Source organism: Abramis brama (genome assembly GCF_963993115.1).
Source record: "Abramis brama genome assembly, chromosome: 12".
NCBI lineage: Eukaryota > Metazoa > Chordata > Actinopteri > Cypriniformes > Leuciscidae > Abramis > Abramis brama.
This window is the reverse complement of record NC_139974.1, coordinates 2,874,375-2,902,313: the sequence shown is the minus strand read 5'-3', so window position 1 is coordinate 2,902,313 and position 27,939 is coordinate 2,874,375. Positions and strand designations below refer to the sequence as shown.

General features: G+C 37.4%; 2 protein-coding genes across 2 annotated transcripts in view; both read right to left on the bottom strand.

The window, feature by feature from the left end:
* The window catches only part of LOC311093928 (uncharacterized protein), a 773,523-nt gene that overhangs the window by 400,771 nt on the left and 344,813 nt on the right, over positions 1-27,939 (bottom strand). The gene's annotated exons all lie outside the window — the stretch shown is intronic.
* LOC311094014 (uncharacterized protein) lies at positions 15,352-16,013 on the bottom strand. Its single transcript, XM_084131758.1, has 2 exons — positions 15,732-16,013; positions 15,352-15,627 (listed from the first exon to the last, which is right to left on the bottom strand). The coding sequence occupies exons 1-2, from the start codon at positions 16,009-16,011 to the stop codon at positions 15,560-15,562; spliced, it is 348 nt and encodes a 115-aa protein (XP_083987884.1). The 5' UTR covers positions 16,012-16,013; the 3' UTR covers positions 15,352-15,559.

Below are 27,939 nucleotides of genomic sequence, written 5' to 3'. Positions count from 1 at the left end.
AGAGAGAGAGAGCAAGACAGCGCTCGTGTTGTTTGAAGACGTGAGAGTGCGCGTGCGCGGCCGGGGATCTCTCTCGTACTTATACGCTGATTTCACGCAGCCGTTATTTTAAAATAGAAAGCGAGGCTCCGGTGGGAAGAAAACCGGAAGTGTCGCCTTTAATCACAGGAGAGTCGTGAATGCGATGGGGTATTGTTGTGTTTAATGATGTTGTGTCAATTCTAAAACTGTACATACATTTCTTTCATACTTTAGACTATATACAGTGAAATGCATTTATAAATAAAATATTTTTTTTATATATAATTCAGAAAGTAAAAAAAGAAGCAAGAATTAAATGTATAGGCTACATATCCAATATTGAATATTATTAACATCCAATAGTGTAAATCGCGGCAGCAGCTTCAGGTTGGTAGTCCAAGGCATTGTTGTTTATCTTTACTTCCAGGGTTCTTCCCACCGGAGGCAATATTTTTTTTCCCAGGATGGTAGGGGAAGACTCATGAATATTCAGGAAAGTCATCCCTGATTGGTCTTAACCCCAGTGACGGGTAGGTTTAGGGGCGGGGTTATGGAGGTCATAAGACCCCCAGTGACGGGTAGGTTTAGGGGTGGGGTTAGGGGTAGGTCATCAGACCAATCAGGGATGACTTCCCTAATGAATATTCATGAGTCTTCCCCTACCATCCTGGGAAAAAAAATATTGCCCACTTTCGATTTCAAAATGGCGGCTGCGTGAAATCAGCGTATAGACCCCTTTTGCGCCGACATCACAGTTACGTCACAGCGTTAGCTGGAGGCAAAACAAACGGAAAACTGGAGGCGGCCAATCCAAACCAGCACAGATTCGGCTACATAATAAGGAGCTTAAATTATTATTATTGTTATTAAATGTCATCTTGTTGTGTGCAAGAATAGACGGAGTACAGGCTCCAATTTGAAATTTTATCGCATAGTGTTTTCTAAATTATTGTGATAATTTGTGAATCATCTATGATTGTATACATTGTTTTGATTAATTGTGACTTGACTTTTTGAAGTACCTGGTAAGAAAGTGTAATCAAATACATTTTTATTTCTATAAAATATTCACATTAAAATTGCACCGTAATGTCACTCTTTACATTGTCGGTTTCTGTCTGGCCTTGGCGCTGGCTAGGCACAACTGCGGATCGTAGGCTACCACACAAGTCTTGTGACTATTTAGTACAGTTATAGGCATCTAAATATGTATATGCCCTCAGTTTCTCTTTACCCTCGGTTTCTCTATCGGGTAGGTGTAGAAGTCAGACCACTCAACCGGAGGTAGCATTAACGTTAATCCTGTCAGATCGTCCATCCATTGACTGAGCGTGTATACCGGGTCAGCCAATCTGGGATGTCCATTAAAATTAACTTTTGCAAATAACAATCGCGGTCCTGGACGGTGAGTGACCTTGCACATTAAGATAAAATCGGGTTTTCTCCAGTCATTGTTAAAAAACAAGCTAACAAAACTTGCACACTAACGTTAGTGAAGCGGACAGAGGGATCGTTCTGCCACCACCTAAGCTCTGCCCACACAAAAACGTCACCATGTTAACCAACTGAAAAGGGGTCTATATATGCGCCCTGTCAAGCACAGCAGTCATTCTATTCTTTGCGGCTTTGGCGGCCGCCCAAAAAAAAATTAATGCAGGAAAACCCCTGGATTGGTTATATAATGTTGGAGAGAATGATGGTCCAGCCATCGCGTATCGTGCACATAAGGTACACACTGTGAAGTAATTTGCAAACATTTATATATTTACATTTTTTATAAGTTGCAAAATTAAAATGAAAATTTTACAAAAATGATTGTGTATGTCTGATGTTTAAAGGTATAATTCACCCAAAAATGAAAACTCTGTCATTAATTATGCACTCTCATGTCATTCCAAACCCGTAAGACCATCTTTATCTTCGGAACACAAATTAAGATATTTTTGATGAACTCCAAGAGCTTTCTGTTCCTCCATTGGGAGCCTACACAACTAATACATTCAAGCTCCAGAAAGGTAGTAAAGACACCATTGAGGTAATCCATGTGACTCCAGTGGTTTAACCTCAATTTTATGTGAAAAAAAAAAAAAAAAAACTACAACCCCCTCCCCATAATTTACCTCTATATTTACAAAAAATTATCTAAAGCACATTCACAGAACAACACCCGGTCTTGAGTCAACACAATACGTATGCGTCGTAGTGCTCCCCCTGGATTGCAGGTCAGTTTTTTCGTAAATAAAGTGGTAAATTGTTTTTTTGTTGTTGTTGTTTTGTTTTACCCACATCGCTTCATAAAATTGAGGTTCAACCACTGGAGTACTTTACTTAGAGTACATGGACTACTTTAATGTCTTTCCTATTGTTCTGGGCCTTGAATGTGTTAGTTGCATTGCTTCCAAAGTTCCAATGGAAGGACAGAAAGCTGTTAGAATTTCATTAAAAATATCTTCATTTGTGTTCCGAAGATGAACAAAGGTCTTATATGTGTGAAATGACATGAGGGTGAGTAATTAACAAAATTTTCATTTTTGGGTGAACTAACCCTTTAAGCAAAATTGTCAAGTGTGTTGAGGTTGGCTAAGCTGATATCCGTCATAAAAGCACATTACATGGATGCCAAAAGAGATGTTGCAGGATTTGTAGTTCACCCAAAAAAATAAACAGTTGATGGGCCCCATTGACTTCCATTGTATGAAAAAAAAAACATAAAATGGGGCCCATCAACTGTTTCATTTTCAATTCTCAAAATATCTTATTTTTTATTCAGGTAAAGAAAGAAACTCAAAGAGGTTTGGAACAACGTGAGGAAATTGCATAAATTACAGAATTTTCAGTTAGGTGAACTCTCCCTTTAAGTCTAGAGGTAAAATTTGAGCTTGTCATTGGGAGTATAAATATAATCAATTCACTTCTGTCATTTCTAATACTGATTCTTCATTTTGTTCAGGAAGAACCTTCTACATCACAACCCACAGTGCAGATTTTGGGGACGTCTTGACTGGACGTGTCTTCAGTGAGAGGAGAATCTTCAGCAGTGTAAAAATGGAGGGATCTGAAATTGCTGAGCAGTTTCGGTGGAGCATAGTGTTTTTTTTTAAGTTAAATAAATGCAAGGGTATTGTGGGAAAAGTGAAAAATGTTTGTGTGTAATTGCATTTTTAATTCTTTCAAATCTTTTTAAAGAAGTGATATTCTGTTAATTTTGTATTTACACAAAGACATACTTTACTGTAGTTGAAACTAAAGTATTCAAACATTCATATGTATTTGATATGTATTTACAGAAATGATTAAATTGATGCTTTTTGGATTCAGTTGTTGAATGTGCTTGTTATTCAATAGAAAAATAGTTCTTGAAGGAACACATTTGACACAGTTAAGGTACTGTACAAAGGGGCTTGTCACTGGGGTGGTACCTTAAAGGATCAAATTTGTACTTTTGATAAAGGTACAATATTGTACAAACAAGTTTAAAAAAACAAAAGGTACATTTTGGTTGCCCATGGTACAAATCATGTCCTTTAAGGTACAAACTGGAATGGAACAAATTTGTTCTATATTAAGGTACAATTTTGTACCAGTAAAAGGTACCTCAGTGACAAGGGTTTGTACCTTCTTTGGTACAAAATTCAATTATATCTTTTTTTTCTGAGAGTACACACACACACACACACACACACACACAAAATAATAATAATAATAATAAATAAAACAAAACAAAACCCAAAAAGACAATCAAAAGATTCACATAAGAACACATTAATTTGGTCCCTGTATTAAAAAAGCTATTTAAGAACAGTTTCATCAGTGCAAAAAACAGTGAAAATTGCAATGCGTCTCCTATTTAGTAGCTTTGGAATACAGTTTTTTTTTTATAGCCAGCGGCAATACTACTGATGTAGAAATGTATTGCTTAAAAGGCAGTTTGTAACGTCAGGAACAGCGATTTCAAATCGTGTTTTGGTCCACTGCAGTTTTAAAGAGAAAATACTAAGCAATGGCACATAAATACATACAATTATAGTGCAGTTACAGACACAAAAACAAGTGCAAAAGCATATATTTTGTCTAAAAGCATATTAAATTATTAGAAGTAGTGGCAACAGTTTAGAATACTGTATCTTACTTACTGCATAACTAATAAGGAATTATTGAGGAACTAATAGATAATTATTTATGAACACTTAAGTCACTACTGTTAACTACTAAGGAAGATGTGTTAACTAATTAGTATGTAATAGAATTGTATGATTGTGTTAAGTTTCAGTTAGTTAATCAATAACTAATGAATTATGTCATAACTCTTGAAGAACTATTATTAATTATCTATTAATTAATGTGCAAGAAAAATAACTAAGAAGTAACTACTAATGAACAGTCATACACAGTGGTTACTACAATAAACCGTTTTATTTTAGCAGTGGAGTGGTGGATGAAGTACACAAATCAAGTACTTGAGTAAAAGTACAGATAACCCAATAAAATATTACTCCAGTAAAATTATAAACTATTGGCCTATTCATTTTCAAAATTACCTTAGTAAATATACAAAGGTAATTACTTGAAAAGTAAAAAGCACTGATCAATGTTTTTTATTTTATTTTCTAGCCAGTTTTAGTCATTCTTCAGCACTAATAAGAAAGATAAGTGCAGACATTTACTAGGCTATATATTGATCTGCAAATAAGCAAACTTTTTATTTAATTAGCAAAATGTATCATAATGTATGATAACTTATCTATTTTACAAAGGTTTAGATAATACTGTTAATAATGTGTTATTACAGTAAGTTTGATAAATTCATATTGATAAATTTTTACAGTAAATTTGAGTCAGAAGTATGTGGTAATTCTGTATTAATTACTAATGAGTTCCCTATATTCTCACTTTAGAATACTGTTCCAGGTTCCAAGTAATTCCTGAAGAATTATCTAATAATTATTTGTTAATTATCAATTAATTTCCTTATATGTTCACTTTAGAATACTGTTTCAGGTTATAAGTAGCCTAATTCCTGGATAATTATTTGATAATTATTTATTAATTACTAATGAGTTCCCTATATTCTCACTTTAGAATACTGTTCCAGGTTCTAAGTAATTCCTGCAGAATTATTTGATAATTATTTATGAATTACTAATAAGTTCTCTATATTTTCAGTTTCCCTCAGTCATTGCCTCAAACATGAATTTACTCAATGGCATTCTATGCTGAGGAAAACAGACACACACAGTACTGTATATAAAATATAAAAACTAATCTGAGGTTAGTTTTGTATGACTGTTCATTAGTAGTTACTTCTTAGTTATTTTTCTTGAACCTTAATTAGTAGATAATTAGTAGTAGTTCTTCAAGAGTTATGACAGAATTCATTATTTATTGATTAACTAACTGTTACTTAACACAATCATAAAAATATATTACATACTGATTAGTTAACACATCTTCCTTAGTAGTTAACAGTAGTGAAGAAGTAGTTAATGAATAATTACCTATTAGTTCTTCAATAATTACTTATTAGTTATGCAGTAAGTAAGATACAGTATTCTAAAGTGTTACCGAAGTAGTAGTAAGGCAAGGCAAGGCAAGGCAAGTTTATTTATATAGCACATTTCATACACAGTGGCAATTCAAAGTGCTTTACATAGAAGAAATTAAAATAATAAAAAGAAATAAGAATAATTAAAACAGTTTAGAAAAATAAAAAATAAAATACAGTACAGTACAAACAGTCGGACGAACATTGGCACAGTGCTCATTCATTAAATGCATAGTTAAACAGATGTGTTTTTAGTCTGGATTTGAATGTGACTACTGTAGGAGCACATCTGATCTCCTCTGGAAGCTGGTTCCAGCTGCGGCTGGCATAATAGCTAAAAGCGGACTCGCCATGCTTAGAGTGAACCCTTGGTATTTCTAGCTGATATGATCCTAATGATCTGAGTGATCTGTTGGGTTTATATTCAGTGAGCATATCTGCAATGTATTGAGGTCCTAGGCCATTAAATGATTTATATACCAGTAATAATACTTTAAAATCAATCCTAAATCTAACTGGGAGCCAGTGTAAAGACCTGAGGACTGGTGTGATATGTTCATATTTTCTGGTTCTGCTCAGAATCCTGGCGGCAGCGTTCTGTATGAGCTGCAACTGTCTTATGGTCTTTTTGGGAAGGCCAGTGAGGAGTCCATTACAGTAATCCACCCTGCTGGTGATGAAAGCATGAACAAGTTTCTCTAAGTCTTGTCTGGAAACAAAGCATCTAATTCTTGCAATATTTTTTAGATGATAGTATGCTGATTTAGTTATTGCTTTGACATAACTACTGAAACTAAGGTCTGACTCTAGTGTCACACCAAGATTCCTGACTTGATGTTTAGTTGTTTGACCCCTAGAGTGAAGGTATGCGTTCACCTTGAGAACTTCATCTTTGTTTCCAAATGCAATGACTTCAGTTTTGTCTTTGTTTAACTGAAGAAAGTTTTGGCACATCCAACTGTTGACTTCATCAATGCATTGGCACAGGGAGTCAATGGGGCTGTAATCGTTAGGCGATAGGGCTAAGTAGATCTGTGTGTCGTCTGCATAGCTGTGGTAAGAGATTTGGTTCTTTCTCATTATTTGGCTCAGTGGGAGCATATACAGGTTGAACAGGAGTGGCACAAGAACTGAGCCTTGAGGGACTCCGCATGTCATGGATGTCCACTCAGACTTATGGTCTCCTATACTCACATAATAACCTCTCCCATCTAAGTATGACCTGAACCATTTTAGGACTATCCCAGAAAGCCCCACCCAGTTTTCCAGCCTGTCCAGAAGTATGTTATGATCGACAGTGTCAAATGCAGCACTGAGGTCGAGTAGTACCAGCACTGATAATTTGCCTGAATCAGTATTTAAGCGAATATCGTTTATTATCTTTATGAGCGCTGTCTCTGTGCTGTGGTGCGGTCGGAAACCAGATTGAAAATTGTCAAAGTATCCATTCGAGCATAAGAATTTGTTCAGCTGATTGAAGACAACTTTTTCAACGATCTTGCCTATGAAAGGAAGATTTGAGATCAGCCTATAGTTGCTTAATATGGTCTTATCCAGATTGCTCTTTTTCATGAGGGGCTTGACAACTGAAGTTTTCAGGGAGTTTGGAAAACTCCCAGAGAGAAGTGAGGCATTTACCACTTCTAGAAGATCTGCTTCTAAACTGTTTAACACACTTTTGAAAAATGATGTGGGAAGTGTGTCAAGAGCGCAGGTTGATGTTTTAAGGTGCTGTACGGTTTCTTCCAAAATTTTGCCATCAATTTCTTTGAAGTCAGACATAGTAACTACTTTCTCAGGTGGTTTGATGGTCTGTCTAACCCCAGGGCAACTCAAGGATGTGCTGATCACCTTTCTGATATTATTGATTTTCTCAGAGAAGAAAGAGGCAAACTCATTGCACTTGTTCTCTGAGAGCATTTCACTGGGAATCTGGCATGGGGGGTTTGTCAGTCTCTCTACAGTAGCAAAAAGAGTGCGTGTGTTGTTTAAATTACTGTTTATAATATTTGAGAAGAAAGTCTGTCTAGCTTTGCCTAGTTCCATATTAAAAGCATGGATGCAGTCTTTGTAGATCATAATGGACTACAAGTTTTGTCTTCCGCCACATGCGCTCTACTTTTCTGCATTGTCTTTTCATATTTTGCACTGCTGTTGAGTTTCTCCAAGGTGCTTTTTGTCTGCCACTCTTCTTCCTGACTTTAACAGGAGCAATATCATCAATTACAGTTTTAACTTTTGAGTTAAAGGAATCAAGGAGAAAATCAACAGAGTCTGCAGATATGCTTGGTGTTAAGGATATAGCCTTCATAAATAGTACACTAGTGTTCTCATTTAAGCATCTCTTCTTGACAGACACAGATTTAGCTTCAGTGGCAGGAGAGATCAATATATCAAAGAAAATACAGAAATGATCAGACAGTGCTACATCCTTAATAACAATCGATGAAATGTTTAGACCCTTACTGATGAGTAAATCTAGAGTGTGTCCACGATTGTGTGTGGGTCCATGTACATGCTGAGTCAGATTAGAAGTTTTTAAAACAGTATTGATTTCTTTTGCCATATTGGTTTCTGCATTATCTATGTGGATGTTTAAATCTCCAGCAATGGCAAAACAGTCAAACTCTGAGGTAGTTGTTGATAACAGTTCTGTAAAGTCCTCAGCAAAGGCTGGAGAGTATTTTGGAGGCCTGTAAATAATGATAAGTAAAATGCGTGGAGCACCTTTTAACACAATACCCAGATATTCAAAAGACAAGTAATTCCCAAATGATATTTGCTTACATTGATAGATATCTTTAAAAAGAGCAGCTAGACCCCCACCTCTCTTAACAGCTCTGCAGACACTCATAAAAGTAAAGTTCGGAGGGGCTGCTTCATTGAGGATTGTTGCACTGCAGCTGTCTCCTAGCCAGGTTTCATTCAGAAGCATAAAATCCAGATTGTTTGTGGTTATTAAGTCGTTGACTAGAAGTGATTTATTTTTAAGTGAGCGGATGTTAAGGAGTGCTAACTTAACAGTCTTACTTTTCCCCACAGCACTATTAGTTTGACGTGTAAGAGGCACCAGATTAGTTAGGTTTGCTGTACGGCTATTGAAGGCCTTAGACTTTCTATCTTGTAATAGAACAGCAATAGAGGAAGATACAGGCACACTGGGTTCCCGCTTGTTCTGTAAACATTTGAGAAAGTTACTGTTATCAAAACGGGGACCCGACACATATCACTGAGAGCTGGTATCAGTTGTTTTTGGTTCACCTCGAGCAGATGGAGGAGGGTGTGGGCCCTGGCGTTGTGGCAGAGGCCGAAGAGCTCTCACAGGAGGAGGGGGAGGGCGAGCTGGGCCCGCAGGCTTGGGTGGTAATGGTGCCTGTCTTTTTTTGTTTGGTATCTGGGGGCTCGCAGCAAAAGAGTGGGAAAGTCTGGTTCCAGCATGCACTAGTTCTTCCATTTTCTGTGAGAAGCACAGTAGTGGCGATGCTGATGCTGGGGAGAGGGAGAAAGTGTCTGGTGAAAGGGCCTGTTGGTCTGGTGTCTTCAGAGGCTGTGATATGCTGTCCTGGCTTCCCTGGCTGTTTTCCAGGAAGTCGTCCTTGGGTGATGAATCTTCAAGCAGTTCTGATATGTCTGTCTGTGGTGAGCTCTGTTGGCAGAGCTCAGCTGAGATTGTGTCCGTGAGCAGAGGTTGTTGTGGCGGAGTGGTGTTATCATGTCCATTTTGTTGCTGAATTGAAGTCCTGTGGTAATTAATACTATGTCCAGGTGTGTGTGTGCCGTTCAGATTGAGTGGATTGGCACACACTGCAGAAGGATGTATGAGGGAGAAGTAGAAATTGTCCTTTAACACTCTTGAACCAAGTTTGTTTGGGTGATGGCCATCCCGATGAAAAAGTTGTCTCTGACTCCAGAAAAGATTGAAATTGTCAATGAAGTTTACTCTGTTTATATTGCAGGTTTTTTGCAGCCATGTATTTAGCCCAAGCAACCGTGAAAACCTGTTTGTTCCTCTTGCTGGGAGAGGTCCACTGATGAATGTTTGAACTTTCAGTCTTTTAAGTGTTTCGAAAAGTTCATTGAAATCCTTCTTAAGGAGTTCTGACTGCTCTTTATGAATATCATTCTTCCCCACATGTATGATGAGTCGATTTGTAGTCTTATGTTTCATCAGAATGTTCTGAAGTTCCCTGTTTATATCAGAAGTTGTTGCTTGTGGAAGGCAGCATGTAGTTGTATCCCTGCTGCTAATGTTTCTGATTATGGAGTCCCCCACTATCAGAGTCCTGGGCTCGGCTGCGCTCTGAGCTGAGTGCCGCTGTCTGCTCGACCTTGAGCGCCAGTTAGCATCAGTGTTAGCTACTGGCCCATTCAGTCTGTGTTCGATCACATTCATCACATTTGGGGATTCCTCATTTACATTCATTAGCACTTCAAATCTGTTCTCAAGATGTATAGGTTTGCAATCCTTGTCAGAGCTGTATCTGGGGTAGAGGATGCTACTGCGGCAATATGTGATGCTCGTGACAATCTGATGTCTCGAGTGCCTTTGGGTCTCGCTCCCTGTTTGTGCCATCGATTAGTAAGTCGATCGGCTTGTTTCTCTACCTGTCGAGGAGCACTAGTTTCATGGGACTCACCGGTATGCTGAGGGTGTCCATGACGAAGCTCTGTTGTGTGCTCCGTCTGGTTTGGTGGTCCCGTAAGTAACTTTGTTTCAAGAACTGCAATCCTTTGTAAAAGTCTGTGGCAGTTAGTGCAGCAAGTAGATTCCAGAAGAGGCATTTTCTCTCTTATCCGTATGAATGTAGGCAGTTGTGTTTTCCTTTCCCGGAATGTACGCTGGTCGGGTAAAAGAATTCTGCGTTTTTGTAGTAATCCAAACTTTGTCGTCTAAGCACTGTGCTGATTTGCTGAAGTTAAAATTAGGTGATAAAAGGAAATAAAATAAAGGAAATAAAATATAAAAAAAATAGGAGATAAAATGTAAAAGCGATAGAGCAAAGCGCGGAGCAGTAAGCAAGAGCGTCCGAACAGTAGCTGAGCAGGAAGTTTTATTTCTATTTTAAGTTTTAAATAGATCCTAGAAGTATAAAAAATATAATATAATAATAATATAATAAAGTATAATAGAAGTTTTAATAATTCCTAGATCATCATGTGGTTATTCTGGTACCAGTGCAGATATTTAAGGCTTTACATTAATAGTAAGTGCAGATTCAGTATTACACAGACTCCTGAGGTATGGAGTTATGGAAGGTTCAAGTTTTGAAAAATACAACATCAAACAGTAATATTGTTAAATATTATGACAATTGAATTTATAAATATATATTAAGGGTGTAACAGTTCACAAAATTCACAGTTCGGTTCAATATGATACAGTGGTGACACGGTTCGGTACGTTTTCGATACAGCAAAAAGAAAGAAATGCAATTATTGTCGGCGCCAATAGCCCCATGGTTAACGCGTCGACATATAGCGCAACCGCGCCTCCGGCGACCCGAGTTCGATTCCCAGCTCGAGGTCCTTTGCCGATCCCCTTCCCCTCTCTCTCCACCTCACGCTTTCCTGTCAAAATCTCTACTGTCCTGTCAAATAAAGGCACAAAAAGACCAAAAACATAACTTGCAAAAAAAAAAAGAAAGAAATGCAATTATTTTTATACATAAAAATAAACATAAAAATATGTCATACAATAAACATAAACACTGTGGCACTTTTTTCACTTTACTTTTAATCACCAAAATATGTCTAAGTAATGAAATGAATATTGGCATCTCAATAAATGTAAATCATTTCTCACAAGCATTTTAAATGATTATAAATTATTAGATTATTTTTATTCAACAATCAATCCATTTATAGGAATTTATATAAAAAAAAATTACATTTATAAATGTATTTATAATTTTCTCTCTGTAGATCCCATTACACTGAACACATCTGAACACAGTTTTAATAAAAAATTTCAAGAGTCATTTGTCACACTTACAACAATAAATAGGCCAAACCAGCCTGCTTTTATGAGCTTTTAATGGGAAGCTTGGCATTGCATAACGTTCACAAGTGGCCTATAATCGGGAGTATAACCCAACACTGTAACTCTAATTGAGTCCTCCAAATGTCCATCAGTAAGGCGTGTTCTGTGTTTGTTCTTAATAAAATTCATATCTGAAGATGCAGATTCACACAGGTAAGTTGAGCCAAAAAGACAGGCAACTTTCATCGCTGCTGTGGAAATGTTAATGTATTTCTCTAGGTCAGCGGTGCCCAAACTTTTTCCTATGAAGGGCCAAAAATCAAACTTGACCGTGGGCCGTGGGCCAAAAGTAAATTTTGCATCATAAATCAAACTGTATTATATTAAAGTTGCTATGGGTTTATTTATTTCATAATATTTAAAACAAATATAAAACAACTTTAATCTGATTAACTAATGCAGTTTTATTTGTAAAGTTTTGCATTTTAATGAACTTATTACAATAAAACCAACAATCCCCAAATGTTCAATGTACAAACAGAGACAGCATCACTTGTGCCTGCTTACACATCTTTGGGGACCTGTTTGCTGGGACACATTTGTAGAAGTCTGTCAAGGGAAGGGATGTGAACTTGTGTTTCAGTTCTGAATCACACTGAAGCTCAATTAGTTCCATCTGAAGATCATCTCTGACTGCATCCACACTGATGGTGAAGGGTTGAGCAAACAACTCAAAGTCAGCAGTGTTGTGTCTGAAGTCCTCAAAGCGACTGTCAAACTCCTGGACAAGGTTGCTGAGAACCGCATCATACTCATGGACCTTTTCTTTCACCATGCCTACCTCTCCAAGACAGGGAAAATGGGCTAAATTTCCTGCATGTGGGATGAGAAACAGAAAGAACAGTGTGAGCCTGGGACAGGCATGTAAAACAGAGGGAAAAAAATTGAATAAATAACTGAAAAAAGAAGAAAATTATTATTTCATGACAATTTAAGAAACTAGAAAATTTTAAGCAAATTTTATCAGCTTGATGTACAACAAAAATACAAATGCTGACATGACTGAATATAAATGTAAACTCCACATATAATTCTAAATATGATTAATAATAATGTAATTATAATTGCACAAAATATCCTGAATATTCTAACTGTAAATGTTACTGTTACCTGCTGAGAGATGTCTTCTGAGCAGCAGTAGTTTTTGTTTGAAGGCTGTGACGTGATCAAAAAGCTGGGTGATAATCTGGTCCTTTCCCTGGAGCTGAACATTCAAAATATTGAGGATCTCTGTTACATCCACAAGGAAAGCCAGGTCAGAGAGCCATTTCTTATCAGTGGGCACTTGAATATTACCATCCTTGATAGCAGTTTCATCACACTGGATGGAGAACCATTTGCACGAACCCAAGTCTTTCTCCAGCTGCTCCGTTACGTTCGCTGACACAGCCGAGACTCGTCTCGCAATAGTGTTAGCCCCGAGTTGAACATAGGACATTATTTCATTTCCATTCTTGTGATCTTTAAACAGAGTGTTGGTTATCACAGTCATTGCTCCCTTGACAATTTCACCATCAGAGAAAGGTTTTGTGTGTTTCGTCAAAAAATGAGCAACTCTAAATGAAGCTTCGGTTGCAGCCTGACTTTTTAGCGGGTCTTGTAAAAAATGATTGCTGCCTGCTTAATGTTGTTTTCATCTCACTAACTTTCTCTTTTCTAAGTGATGTACCTGGTGGATAACGGACACTGAAGGTCTTGTGGTTGAAATGTCTCTCTGCATTGTGTCTCTGCAATGCTAGCTCCACAGATGAGGCATACAGCTTTATCTTTAACGTTAGTGAAGAGGAATTCTGTCTCCCACTCCTTGTTAAAATAATAAGTCTTTTACTTTTTTGCATGACCTGCATCATCAGCCATAATTAATCTTTTTTTCTTTTTTATAGTTCAATTCATCTTATGTATGCCGTCTGCCCGTGACCGCCTCAACTCACAAAAGTTACTTTTTTCTTTTTTTTTTTTTTGCACAACGTAACATATGTCAACGTACGTTGACTCGACGTGCAGATTCGAAATATTTTAAATTATTGAATGATTTTATTATGTTTTAATGTTATATGAAATGTTACCATTAGTTATTTTCTCATATTCTCATAAAAAAATAAAAATAAAAAAAAAGAAAGATTACAATTCAGGATACAAAACGTGCTCGGCGGGCGACTCAGAGACTTCATGCGGGCACCATGTTAGAGACCACTGGTCTAGATCCTGAACTGGAGAACTACAGCACTAGATTCATCATGATCCACAGATCCTCAGCAGACTTTAGGATTAACCAGATTAAATAAATACACGATTGATAGCAGATGATTTGTCTGATTTCTTCAAGCGGTTATTTACCATGTTTACTATGGTAATGGTTAGCACACAGTCTTTTGGCTCGTGCATAAATATTTCTGCCTTATACGGTGACCAGAATCCACATGGGATCACAGACAGAAGTTCTTCAAGCACTCGCTGCTGTCTCTGAGAGAGAGTTTTGAGGGAAATGCTGTTGAAGTGTTTAATGCTGATGTTTCTGGTACATGGACTCATCCACCGCTGTCGTCTCCAGACTCAGAGAAACTCCTCTGGTCATGACCACTCCTCAAGCCGCTGTGGACTGAGATAATCGACGGGCCAGAAACCCAGTCCGCTGGCCCAGACGAGGCCCGATCAGGATCCAGAAGTGACAGTGGAAACACGGATATTGACCTCAACACTTCTGGATCCCTGAACTCAGTGCTTTCATCCTTCGAGTAGTCTCTGTGGAGACATCTGTGTATCACGACACCAGTCAGAACCAGCAGAACCAGCAGAACCACAGTCAGTCCAACCATCAGCTTCCAGTGATCTACAGGTGAAGGAAAAAGAGAGTTTTTTTTATTTTTTTTATTTTATTCACGGTTTATAGGGGACCTATTATGCCCCTTTTCACAAGATGTCAAATAAGTCTCTGATGTCCCCAGAGTGTGTATGTAAAGTTTTAGCTCAAAATACTCAACAGATCATTTTTTACAGCATGTTTAATTTGTCACTTTTTGGGGCTCAAAAAAACACGCTGTTTTAGTGTGTGCCCTTTAAATGCAAATGAGCTGCTGCTGCCGGCACAGGGGGCAGAGCCTCACGAGCTCGTGCTCAGTCTCTCAGGACAATTTCATCTCACGGAATGATGATAATATCAGAAACTCTCAGTAACGTGTTCATTTCGAGTCGGATAATAATGCCTACAGAGTCAGAGTGCTGTATAGAGATGGAACAGGTATAGTCTAGTTTAATCATGGTTATAACGTATTTGTCATCTGCTTGTATATATCCACTATTAATAGCCTACAAGTCTACTGTTTCGGACCAGGTCCGAATGATGATCAAAAATATACTGATGAGTTTAATAAAGTTTATTTTACATCACACAAAAGATGAAGCTTCACTTTTACTCCAGATAATCACCGTAAGAACTGAGTATACACAGTAACGTTATAAGAAGTGCTTAAGTACATAAACGAATTTCGGTAGAGTTGAGGGAGCATTTTCTTTGAAAACAAAATAATTCCACCTCGTCTTCAGCGGCTGCCTCAGATTTCGTGAGTAAATAGAGAGTTCTATGTGGATTAATACATCCAGCCACACAACACCTACAACACTGGGAGACATTCTCGTCAGTGCAGCAATGGCGGATGTGTACAACTCGCTGTGAACTCGATCAGGGCGGGTCTATGTTAAAACAGCAGTGTCTGTCAACACTCGTGGGCGGGGCCTGTGCTTAGTGACGTCACTAAAACAGCATTCTGACAACAGGTCGTTGGGAGACACTGCTGATGATTTATGGGGATTAATAAAAAAGGAGTGAGTGGATTTTTATCACTATTGGGTGGTTGTGTACACACACTGCCAACACACATTTATGTCCAAACAGCAGCAAAAGTAAATTTTGCATAATAGGTCCCCTTTAAGAATTTTGATTAAGAATGCCTCATGTTTTACTCACTTCGATGTTCAGTGTCGTCAGTTTTGTCTTCATCTGTGTCGATCAGATTTCCCTTCCAGTCTAGAACAGATTCAGTTCAGAATATTGAACGGTTAGTCGTGCAGTTTAGGATTAATTTACTGTTTAAACATAATATCTCTCCTCATCCACTGATCTTCTCTCACCTGTGACTGAGACTGTGATCAAGGGTTCTCCTTCATAATCCAGAACTCTGTATGTTCCAGTGTCAGTGACTGTAAACTCATTAATGATCAGAGTCTCGTCACTGACGGTCAGTCGATCACTGTTGACCCCGTGACCTCTCGTCCACACCTCTGTCCAGCCTTCACTAGAGTTTCTCTCCACTTTATCAGCATTGATCAACAGAACATCCAACTTCAGATCCTCTCCTTTCTGCACAGAGATCTCATCTGAGGAGGAACACAGACATTCATCATTAATCATTATTATAAAAGTGTCAATTATTCAAGGCCATGAGCACTTTTCCCAGGCGAACAGAACGATTTGGCACCCCCATCCCAAACTATGAGCCCTCCAAGTGTGCCATTAACGGGAGCTTACAGACCTCCCAGCAAGAGTCTTAAACACCATCGGTGAGGCTAGAGCCCCGTCCATGAGACGCCTCTATGCCATTAAGTGGTCCGTCTTCTCCAGCTGGTGCTCAGCCAGGACCCAGCATTATGCGAAGTACCACTGGTACTTTCATTTCTACAAGAGCCTGCATCCAGCACCTCTTGTAGAAATGAAAGTACCAGTGGTACTTGTGGTACCGTACCCCATCCACCCCATCTCAAAGTCTACGTAGCAGCCATCGCAGCCTTCCATGCCCCGGTGGCCAGCCAGTCGTTAGGAAAAAGCGACATGATTGTTCACTTCCTGAGGGGAGTGAGGAGGCTCAACCTGCCATGGCCCCCTACCGTTCCCTCCTGGGACATATCAACAGTCCTCAGAGCCTCAAGGGCCTCCATTCGAACCGCTACAATCGGCCGAATTGAAGCCACTCTCGCTCAAGACTGCAATACTACTACTCTTAGCATCAGTTAAGCGAGTAGGGGACCAGGCGCTCTCTGCTAGCGGGTCCTGTCTGGAGTTTGGTCCAGGCGACTCTAAAGTCGTCCTCAAACCAAGACATGGCTACGTGGCCGAAGTGCTTTCAACTCAGTTCAAAGCACAAGTAATTTTGCTTTCTGCTCTTCCCACGACGCAAGACGAGCAACGATTACACCTGCTCCGCTCAGTTCAGACAGTCAGAAGTGCTCTTTGTGAGCTTCTGTGGTCGAACCAAAGGGCTTCCGGTCACGAACCAAAGCTTATCCTGTTGGCTTATGGACTCTATCGCTCTAGCCTACGATTCTATAGGCCTGCAATCCCCCACAGGCGTCAGAACTCACTCCACCAGAGGCATAACCTTCTCCTGCGCCTGGTCCAGTGGAGGATCTATCGGCGATATATGTGTAGGGGCCGGCCGGACCTCGCCGTCCACCGTTGCCAGATTCTATAACTTTGAAGTCCCTGCGTTGCAGGTGAATATCCTTTCTGTATAGTTGGAGCGTCCAAGCCCTGGTCCAAGTGTCCCAGACTCGAGGCATAGAACATGTGGGTAATTGAGGGAGTGAATATAGGTGTGAAGACACTAGGGATTCTGGGAAGTGTAGTGCAGACGAACACTGAGTGGTGCAGACAATGACTGTGACAATTAATGGGTTGACCTTTGCCCTTGCCCCTTACATTGCCCTGACCTTGCCCTAGTGTTGACCTGCCCTAGTGGTGACCTTACCCTCTCGCTGACATTGTCACCTTTGACCTTGTATCCTCCGGGGTTGTAAATGACCTATGACCGTTGATTAATGGGGATTATTTATGACCTTGTGTGTATAAGGGATTCATTGATGACTATTTGAACTTTGGCCTAGTTATAAAGGCAGAGAATAAGGGTCTCCAGTGATGAAAATGGGGAATATTTATGACCTTGTGTGTATAAGGGTTACCATTGATTAATATATGGACTTTGATATATATCAGGATGTGTGTCACAGGCATCAGCATCACACTCCCTCCCACCCTCCACATTCCAGAGGGAACAGTGAGAAAGAGGTTTCCTAATAATGCTGCATATTGTAACGGTCACCAGCTGGAGTGCCCATGAGAGCCACCAGAGGGCACTCCTACGGTGGCCGAGAGGTGCAAAACAAATCACATTTACAAAAACGAAACAACAAATCCAAAAACAAAACAACAAATTATAAACACAATGGCAAGTCTAAAATCAAAATAACAATTCAGAAAATGCAACAATTCATACAAAACGGAAAAGGTAGTTATATTTTAGGAATGAAATCGCTGAATGGACGAGACACCTGTCAATCAAGCGATACTGGAAGTACCGAGGATAGAAAATCGTACCCATCAACGTGCCAAAGATAGTTCAGTCAAATGGAGTGATAGGTACACCTAATGAATCTATTACATGTCCTTTGTTCTGTCTCTTGTGGGTTGAGTTCTTGCAGCAGCCGCATAATGTCATCACATTTAACACGCAACTTCTGTAGAACTAACTAACCACATTGTGTTGTGTCTGTATGTCTAGAGCTCTACATCCTCCCTGACCTGTCCAGTGTGCCACAGGGAATTCCGGGCTCGGATTGGCCTCTTCAGCCATCTGCGCACTCATCAAAACTTAAAAAAATGACAAACGTGCCATGGTCATCATCAACTTTGATGGACGAACAAGAAGTCTCAGCCAATTTATACCTTGTACACTCATGAGACCACTCATTGTATTCATCAGACCACAGCCAACACAACTTGCTGTGAAGCCAGTGTTGGAAACTTTTTCCTTCATCGAAGCAAGACCAGGAGACTTTGGGATCGCGTTCAAACAGAAGTTATTCTTTATTGAGGACTTTGCGTTGCGTTGCTGCAGTCATCCAACAGTCTAATCTAATACAGCGTGCATTGTAGTTATATACATTCCAAGGAGGAGGGATTACATAGGTGCAGATGGAGGGGGAGACGGAGGTGGAGACTCTGAATATGCAGGGAAGCATGCAAAATAAGTAGGAACACACCCTACTCTGAGAGCGCTACCAGTCCCAATTTAATCAACATAACTATTCAAATGCTGATACTGGCCAGGAACTCCATTCCAAGAGCCATCCCAGAGCCATTAAAGACAAAAGATGAAAGTCTCACCTACAGCCAATCCAAGTCTGATTATGTATTCACACCTGCCTTGTTTCGAACTCAAGTTCGTTTTCCTCCTTGGTGCAGGTCTTTTGGGCAGCTGTGAATACAGCAATCACACTTGGGTGCCAAACAAACCAGACACACACCAGACTCAACCCTGATGCACTTCCTGTCACTTCTGTCTGTACTTCTGAACCCATCTGTTCTTCATGTACATTCTATTTCTGCTGTTTTTGCTCTTCCGGCTCTGCACTGCTATTGGTGCTTAAATGCTTGCTGCACTGCTGTGCTTACAGGACTTGCTGTGCTTGCTGTACTTGTAGCTTGCTGTACTTGTTCTGCTTGTGGTGCCTTCAAGGGCTTGGCACTGGATTGCTGCTTGCAGCTATATTTATTATTATTATTATTATTATTATTTTATTTTATATAACAGACAGACATACAGACCAATATAGTGCAGTTACGAACAATCTAGTAATTCCATAATTCCAGAAGTGAAGTAAAAGTGTGTAAATGTATAGGTGAGTGTAGGTGTGTGTGTGTGAGTGTGTGTGTGTGTGTGTGTGTGTGTTTGTGTGTATGCATAAGCAAAGTAACCATTTATTATTTATTACCATCCTCTTTACCATCACCACCACCACTCCTCACTACCATCATACTGCCAACATTGTCAAACAAAAAATTAGTCTATTTTTATTTTTATTTCTGCATTTAAGACCGTCATGCCAACTATGCTGTTGGGCTACAGGTTGAACCGAAATGTAGGCCTGAAACCACAAAATATCCATGATGGAGAATGCGCAAATTATATAAATCTATAGCACCAGTGCACCCTAATTCTTGGAAAAAAATATGGTTTTAAACATTTGTTTATCAGCCAATGCTGGATAATGATAAACAGATTAAAAAGATTTATTGTCCCTCTTGTGGACAACAGTGGTATTTAAGGCTTCATCTTCAGTTTAAATGTTAGATATTATGTACTGTGAGCCCTCTGAGCATCAGAAATCCTTGAAACCTGGCACTTTTCTTCAAAATCAGTTGTACTCCATATCTATAACGTTTTGTGAAGTTTCTACTTTGTGCACACAACAATATATAGACATGTTACTCACAGTGGGCCATACCAGAAATACATACTGTACTGTGAATACAATACAAAATACAATACAATATACAATACAAGCACTTCGTGCTTGAACCCCTAATAATAATAATAATGATAATAATGATGATGATGATGATGATGATGGCAATGGTGATAACAATGATGAGAGCAACGACAATAACAACAGCAATTACAACAATAATAAAAATAATAATAGTAATCATAACATTAACAGTAATGACAATAATGACAAAAATAACAAAAATGCAGTAATATCTGTGGGTTGATTAAAAGTGGGAGGAGTCGGAGTTGAGAGGAGAGAATGGATTTATAGTTGTAAGAGGTCAGAAAGTGTTGGATGGCAGATGTCGGTTTCAGATGCGTAATTATATATGGGAGATGTGTATTGTAATGAAGTCTGTAATAAGATTTTTCCAGTGGTTAATGTGTATGTTGTTACGAGTTTTCCAGTTCATGAGGATAGTTTTCTTGGCGATGGGTAGAGCTATGAGGAGCATTTTAGAGTTTATAGTTTTATCAGTAATTATTGTGAGGTCCCCCAGCAAGCAAAGAGAGGGCGATAGTGGGATGCGGCAGCCGACTATAGTGGATTGTGACTGTGTGACCTCTTCCCAAAAGTGTTTGATTGGAGTGCAGTGCCAGGTTGTATGGATGTATGTATCTGTAGAATATTGGTTGCAATGTGTGCAAACTTCTGATGTGAGACCCATTTTAGCTAATCTTTTGCCCGTGTAATGTGTTCTATGAAGTGTTTTGTATTGTATTAATCGCAGATTAGCATTTTTGGACATGAGATAGATGTTTTTACATATTTGGGTCCAGAAGTTGGCATCAGGAGCTATTGAGAGATCGTTTTCCCATTTTATTGTTGGTAAGTATATGGTCTGAAGTTGATTTGAAATGATTTTGTATATTTTAGAGAGAAGTTTCTTTGGAGAGGAAATGTTAACCAAGTCTGATATTGCCGGTGGAAGTTTTAAATTTGTGGCTCTGATGTTTATTTTTGCCAGAACGGAAGATTTGAGTTGTAGGTATTTAAAAAATTCATTGCTCCCGATTGTGGAAATGTTGTTAATGTGTTAGATTTGAAAATATGGTTAATGTGGGTGATACCCCTTTCAGCCCATGTGCAAAAATTCAGTAATTTTTTTATTGCTTATGAAGTCACGGTTGTTCCACAGTGGGGTGAGGTTAGATGGAGCTAGTATAGAATTTGTGATTTGGTGAAATTTCCACCAGGCTGTCAGAGTGGAAGCTATAGTTACAGCATTAAAACATGTGTGTTGTTTGATTGATTTGGTGAGGAATGGTATGTCAGCTATATTTAATTCTTTGCATAGTGATTGTTCTATATCTAGCCATATAATATCGGATTGGGTGGGGTGGATCCATTTGTATATGTATTGCAGTTGGTTAGCCATTGAGTAATAATGAAAATTTGGTGCTTCTAGTCCTCCTTGAACCGTTTTTTTTTGTAGTGTGATGAGTTTTATCCTTGGCGTTTTATTTTTCCAATAGAAGTGAGTGATAATGGAGTCTAGTGATTTGAACCAGGGATGAATGGGAGGATAAAAAAGTTACAATGAGAGAGGAGCAGAGGTATATTGTCTATACATCATTTCACAGTTTCTATAATTAGTAAAGCCAGGGAGTAGTGGCCTTGTCTCTGAACAATTGTCCATCAATATATAGTTTGTCTATATTTATTATTATTAAATATTATTATTATATTTATAGTTATTATTATTTTTATTACTAGTTATTACTTATTATTATTATTATTATTATTATTATTATTATTATTGTGTCAATTATTATTATTATTATTGACAGATTCATATATACATACACTACCGGTCAGAGGTTTTAGATCGGTAAGATTTTTAATGTTTTTTTTTAAAGTCTCTTCTGCTCATCAAGGCTGCATTTATTTGATTAAAAATACAAATAATAATAATAATAATAATAATAATAATAATAATAATAATAATAATAATAATATTGTGAAATATTATTACAATTTAAAACAGTTATTTTCTATGTAATATACAGTAAAGTGTAATTTATTCCTGTGATAGCAAAGCTGAATGTTCAGCATCATTACTCCAGTCTTGGAGTCTATGATGATTTGATGCACACCAAACATTTATGATTATTATTAGTGTTGAAAACAGTTTTTTACATTTTTATTCCAGGATTCTTTGATGAATAGAAAGTTCAAAAGAACAGCATTGATCTGAAATCTAAAGCTTTTGTAACATTAAACACTACCGTTCAAAAGTTTGGGGTCAGTAAGAATTTTTTATTTATTTTTTTGGGCGGAAAGAAATAAAATAAATCAATACTTTTATTCATCAAGGGTGAGTTAAATTGATCAAAAGTTACAGTAAAGACATTTTTAATGTTAAAAATATTCTATTTTAAATAAATGCTGTTCTTTTGAACTTTCTATTCATAAAAAAATTCTGAGAAAAAAATTGTACACAACTGTTTTCAACATTAAAAATAATAATGAATGTTTTTTAAGGATAAAATCCTCATATTAGAGTGATTTCTGAAGGATCATGTGACACTGAAGACTGGAGTAATGATGCTGAACATTCAGCTTTACTATCATAGGAAAATTAAGATAAATTAAGCTTAAGATATTAAGCTTTAGATTTCAGATAAATTATGTTCTTTTAAACTTTCTATTCATCAAAGAATCCTGGAATAAAAATGTAAAAAAATACTGTTTTCAACACTAATAATAATCATAAATGTTTGGTGTGCATCAAATCATCATATTAGAGTGATTTCTGAAGGATCATGTGACACTGAAGACTGGAGTAATGATGCTGAACATCAGCTTTGCTATCACAGGAATAAATTACACTTTACTGTATATTACATAGAAAATAACTGTTTTAAATTGTAATAATATTTCACAATATTATTATTATTATTATTATTTGTATTTTTAATCAAATAAATGCAGCCTTGATGAGCAGAAGAGACTTTAAAAAAAAAAACATTAAAAATCTTACCGATCTAAAACCTTTGACCGGTAGTGTATGTATATATGAATCTGTCAATAATAATAATAATAATAATTGACACATTAATAATAATAAGTAATAACTAGTAATACAAATAATAATAACTATAAATATAATAATAATGTTTAATAATAATAAATATAGACAAACTATATATTTATATATATAAAATATACAAAATCATTTCAAATCAACTTCCATATACTTGAATGAATGAATGAATGAATGATTTTATTTGGTCACAAACCCACAAGTCATATCAACAAATAAACACAATTTACACAATTCACACAATGTACACAATGTATTTTGTGACCAAAAAGGCATAGGCTGAAGCCAAAGGCTTATTTTTTCCCTATCCTAGAGGAAAAAAAACCAAAACAAATTAAATAATAAAATTAAGTATACATTAAATAAATATTAAATAAACACTTCAACCACGTTATATCTCATGAACAAACAATCTTTAAACATTTTTTTAAATTGTACCAATTGTGACGATTCCTTAATAAACCTCGGTAGACTGTTCCACAATTTTACACCACATACAGAGACACAATAACTTTTCCGTTTAGTTCGTGCACAAGCAGGTCTGAATTCAGATTTCTGTCTTCAAACTGTACACATCTTTTTTTATATTAAACAGCTGTTGCACACATTGCAACCAATATTCTACAGATACATACATCCATACAACCTGGCACTGCACTCCAATCAAACACTTTTGGGAAGAGGTCACACAGTCACAATCCACTATAGTCGGCTGCCGCATCCCACTATCGCCCTCTCTTTGCTTGCTGGGGGACCTCACAATAATTACTGATAAAACTATAAACTCTAAAATGCTCCTCATAGCTCTAACCATCGCCAAGAAAACTATCCTCATGAACTGGAAAACTCGTAACAACATACACATTAACCACTGGAAAAATCTTATTACAGACTTCATTACAATACACATCTCCCATATATAATTACGCATCTGAAACCGACATCTGCCATCCAACACTTTCTGACCTCTTACAACTATAAATCCATTCTCTCCTCTCAACTCCGACTCCTCCCACTTTTAATCAACCCACAGATATTACTGCATTTTTGTTATTTTTGTCATTATTGTCATTACTGTTAATGTTATGATTACTATTATTATTTTTATTATTGTTGTAATTGCTGTTGTTATTGTCGTTGCTCTCATCATTGTTATCACCATTGCCATCATCATCATCATCATCATCATTATTATCATTATTATTATTATTAGGGGTTCAAGCACGAAGTGCTTGTATTGTATATTGTATTGTATTTTGTATTGTATTCACAGTACAGTATGTATTTCTGGTATGGCCCACTGTGAGTAACATGTCTATATATTGTTGTGTGCACAAAGTAGAAACTTCACAAAACGTTATAGATATGGAGTACAACTGATTTTGAAGAAAAGTGCCAGGTTTCAAGGATTTCTGATGCTCAGAGGGCTCACAGTACATAATATCTAACATTTAAACTGAAGATGAAGCCTTAAATACCACTGTTGTCCACAAGAGGGACAATAAATCTTTTTAATGTAATGTTTATCATTATCCAGCATTGGCTGATAAACAAATGTTTAAAACCATAATTTTTTTCAAAGAATTAGGGTGCACTGGTGCTATAGATTTATATAATTTGCGCATTCTCCATCATGGATATTTTGTGGTTTCAGGCCTACATTTCGGTTCAACCTGTAGCCCAACAGCATAGTTGGCATGACGGTCTTAAATGCAGAAATAAAAATAAAAATAAAAATTGACTAATACAATGTTGGCAGGTTTATGATAGTAGTGAGGAGTGGTGGTGATGATGGTAAAGAGGATGGTAATAAATAATAAATGGTTACTTTGCTTATGCATACACACACACACACACACACACACACACACACACACACACACACACACACACCTACACACACCTATACATTTACACACTTTTATTTCACTTCTGGAATTATGGAATTACTAGATTGTTCGTAACTGCACTATATTGGTCTGTATGTCTGTCTGTTAAATAAAATAAAATAATAATAATAATAATAATAATAATAATAAATAGCTGCAAGCAGCAATCCAGTGCCAAGCCCTTGAAGGCACCACAAGCAGAACAAGTACAGCAAGCACAGCAAGTCCTGTAAGCACAGCAGTGCACCAAGCATTTAAGCACCAATAGCAGTGCAGAGCCGGAAGAGCAAAAACAGCAGAAATAGAATGTACATGAAGAACAGATGGGTTCAGAAGTACAGACAGAAGTGACAGGAAGTGCATCAGGGTTCAGGCTGGTGTGTGTCAGGTCTGTTTGGCACCCAAGTGTGATTGCTGTATTCACAGCTGCCTAAAAGACCTGCACCAAGGAGGAAAACGAACTTGAGTTCGCGTCAATCGAACCAAACAAGGCAGGTGTGAATACATAATCAGACTTGGATTGGCTGTAGGTGAGACTTTCACCTTTTGTCTTTAATGGCTCTGGGATGGCTCTTGGAATGGAGTTCCTGGCCAGTATCAGCATTTGAATAGTTATGTTGATTAAATTGGGACTGGTAGCGCTCTCAGAGTAGGGTGTGTTCCTACTTATTTTGCATGCTTCCCTGCATATTCAGAGTCTCCACCTCCACCTCCACCTCCATCTGCACCTATGTAATCCCTCCTCCTTGGAATGTATATAACTACAATGCACGCTGTATTAGATTAGACTGTTGGATGACTGCAGCAACGCAACGCAAAGTCCTCAATAAAGAATAACTTCTGTTTGAACGCGATCCCAAAGTCTCCTGGTCTTGCTTCGATGAAGGAAAAAGTTTCCAGCACTGGCTTCACAGCAAGTTGTGTTGGCTGTGGTCTGATGAATACAATGAGTGGTCTCATGAGTGTACAAGGTATAAATAGGCTGAGACTTCTTGTTCGTCCATCAAAGTTGATGATGACCATGGCACGTTTGTCATTTTGTTGGGTTTTGATGAGTGCGCAGATGGCTGAAGAGGCCAATCCGAGCCCGGAATTCCCTGTGGCACACTGGACAGGTCAGGGAGGATGTAGAGCTCTAGACATACAGGTTCTGGGAAATGTAGTTTGTCACAATTACAAATCACAATTACAAAAACAAAATAACAATTCAGAAAACACAATGACAATTCAGAAAACACAACGACAATTCAGAAAAAAAAAACGACAATTCAGAAAAAACAAAACGACAATTTATAAAAATCAAAACAACAATTCAGAAAACAAAACGACAATTTATAAAAATCAAAACAACAATTCAGAAAACAAAACGACAATTTATAAAAATCAAAACAACAATTCAGAAAACACAACGACAATTCATAAAAATCAAAACAACAATTCAGAAAACACAACGACAATTCATAAAAATCAAAACAACAATTCAGAAAGCACAATGACAATTCAGAAAACACAATGACAATTCAGAAAACACAACAACAATTCAGAAAAAACAACAACAATTCAGAAAACAAAATAACAATTCAGAAAACACAATGACAATTCAATCAGGGTATCTTCCGTCCATTTCATTTCCTATTTGAAATGAAATAAGCAGAAACGAGAAACGGCGCCTTTATTCGTTTTTTCCAAAAAAACGAAAAAACGAGATTTCGACTTCATTTTTCGTTTTTTTTTTGTTCACAGGCAAAAAACGAATAAATGACTTCAAAATTCGTTTTGCACATGTGGACGGTCATGAGACGCCCCTGTCAACCGATTGGTCAAGAAAATCTGAGCATGTGACGTCATCGGTAGTTCCCCAGGTTTATTCAACAAAAGAATAGTCCAATGGCTCTGCGTACCGCATATTAAACTGTTCAGGGCAGGTCCTGGGCTTACTTATGTGCAACCTAACGCGTTTCAGAGAAATGTTTATATATCAGAAATATTAAATATTAATCTGCACCCAGACCGGTTTTATTAGCTGTGCGGAGTTAAATCTGTGTGGTGCTGCGCTAGCCTAGACAGCAATGTTTCAGTCAAGTGTAGCATATATGCAGCAGTCATAACTCTTCTTTTAGACAATACGCTCAGTTTTGGACAAGGGGTGTATTATTGCAAATACTGTAATGCAAAACTGCTGATGGTGGTGGGTACCGTGATGATGGTAAATAAAATTGTACTGTAACTGTAGCCGCGAGAGTGAGACAGCGAGATGATTGACAGGACGATAGCGGAGGAAAAAGCGCAAGATTTTGTTAGTAAAGAAATATTTATTTGTTTAATATAAAAGTGAGTTTGTCTTTGAAAGCAACAACAAAACGGTGAAATAACAGTGTGATCACAAAACTGAGCGTTTTGAGAAATAAAGAAATAATTTTTACCCCCATTGAATTTCTGTTTATAGTGCTATTATATATATATATATATATATATATATATATATATATATATATATATATATATATATACATACATGCATGCATACACACACACACACACACAAACACACACACACACACAGTGCTTTAGAAATAGAGTTGAGTTTCTGACTTTTTTTGCATATTCAGTGTGTGTGTGTGTGTGTGTGTGTGTGTGTGTAGATCCGTATATATATATATATATATATATATATATATATATATATATATATATATATATATATATATATATATATATATATATGAGCTCAAATAAATTGTTTCACAGCAGCTTCACAATAGTAACAAATTTAAAAAATCACCAGAAGCAGCTTGGCCAACAAGCCAATAGTCAATATTCAGTTAGTCACTTCAGTGATGATTCAGTTCAGTTCAATAACTGTAACATTAATCAAACATCCTGTATAATATATACAGTGTATTTGTGCACATACATACAGTACGTGTGACAAACTCCTATACACTCCACTGCACACTGAACAACCAAAAGACACAAGATAGTAGTGTTTTACATAATTCATTTCTGTGTGTACTTTGTTGTGTATGTGGGCTAATCATTTTATGTTTGTGTGTAGAGTTACTACGCAAAAACAACATTT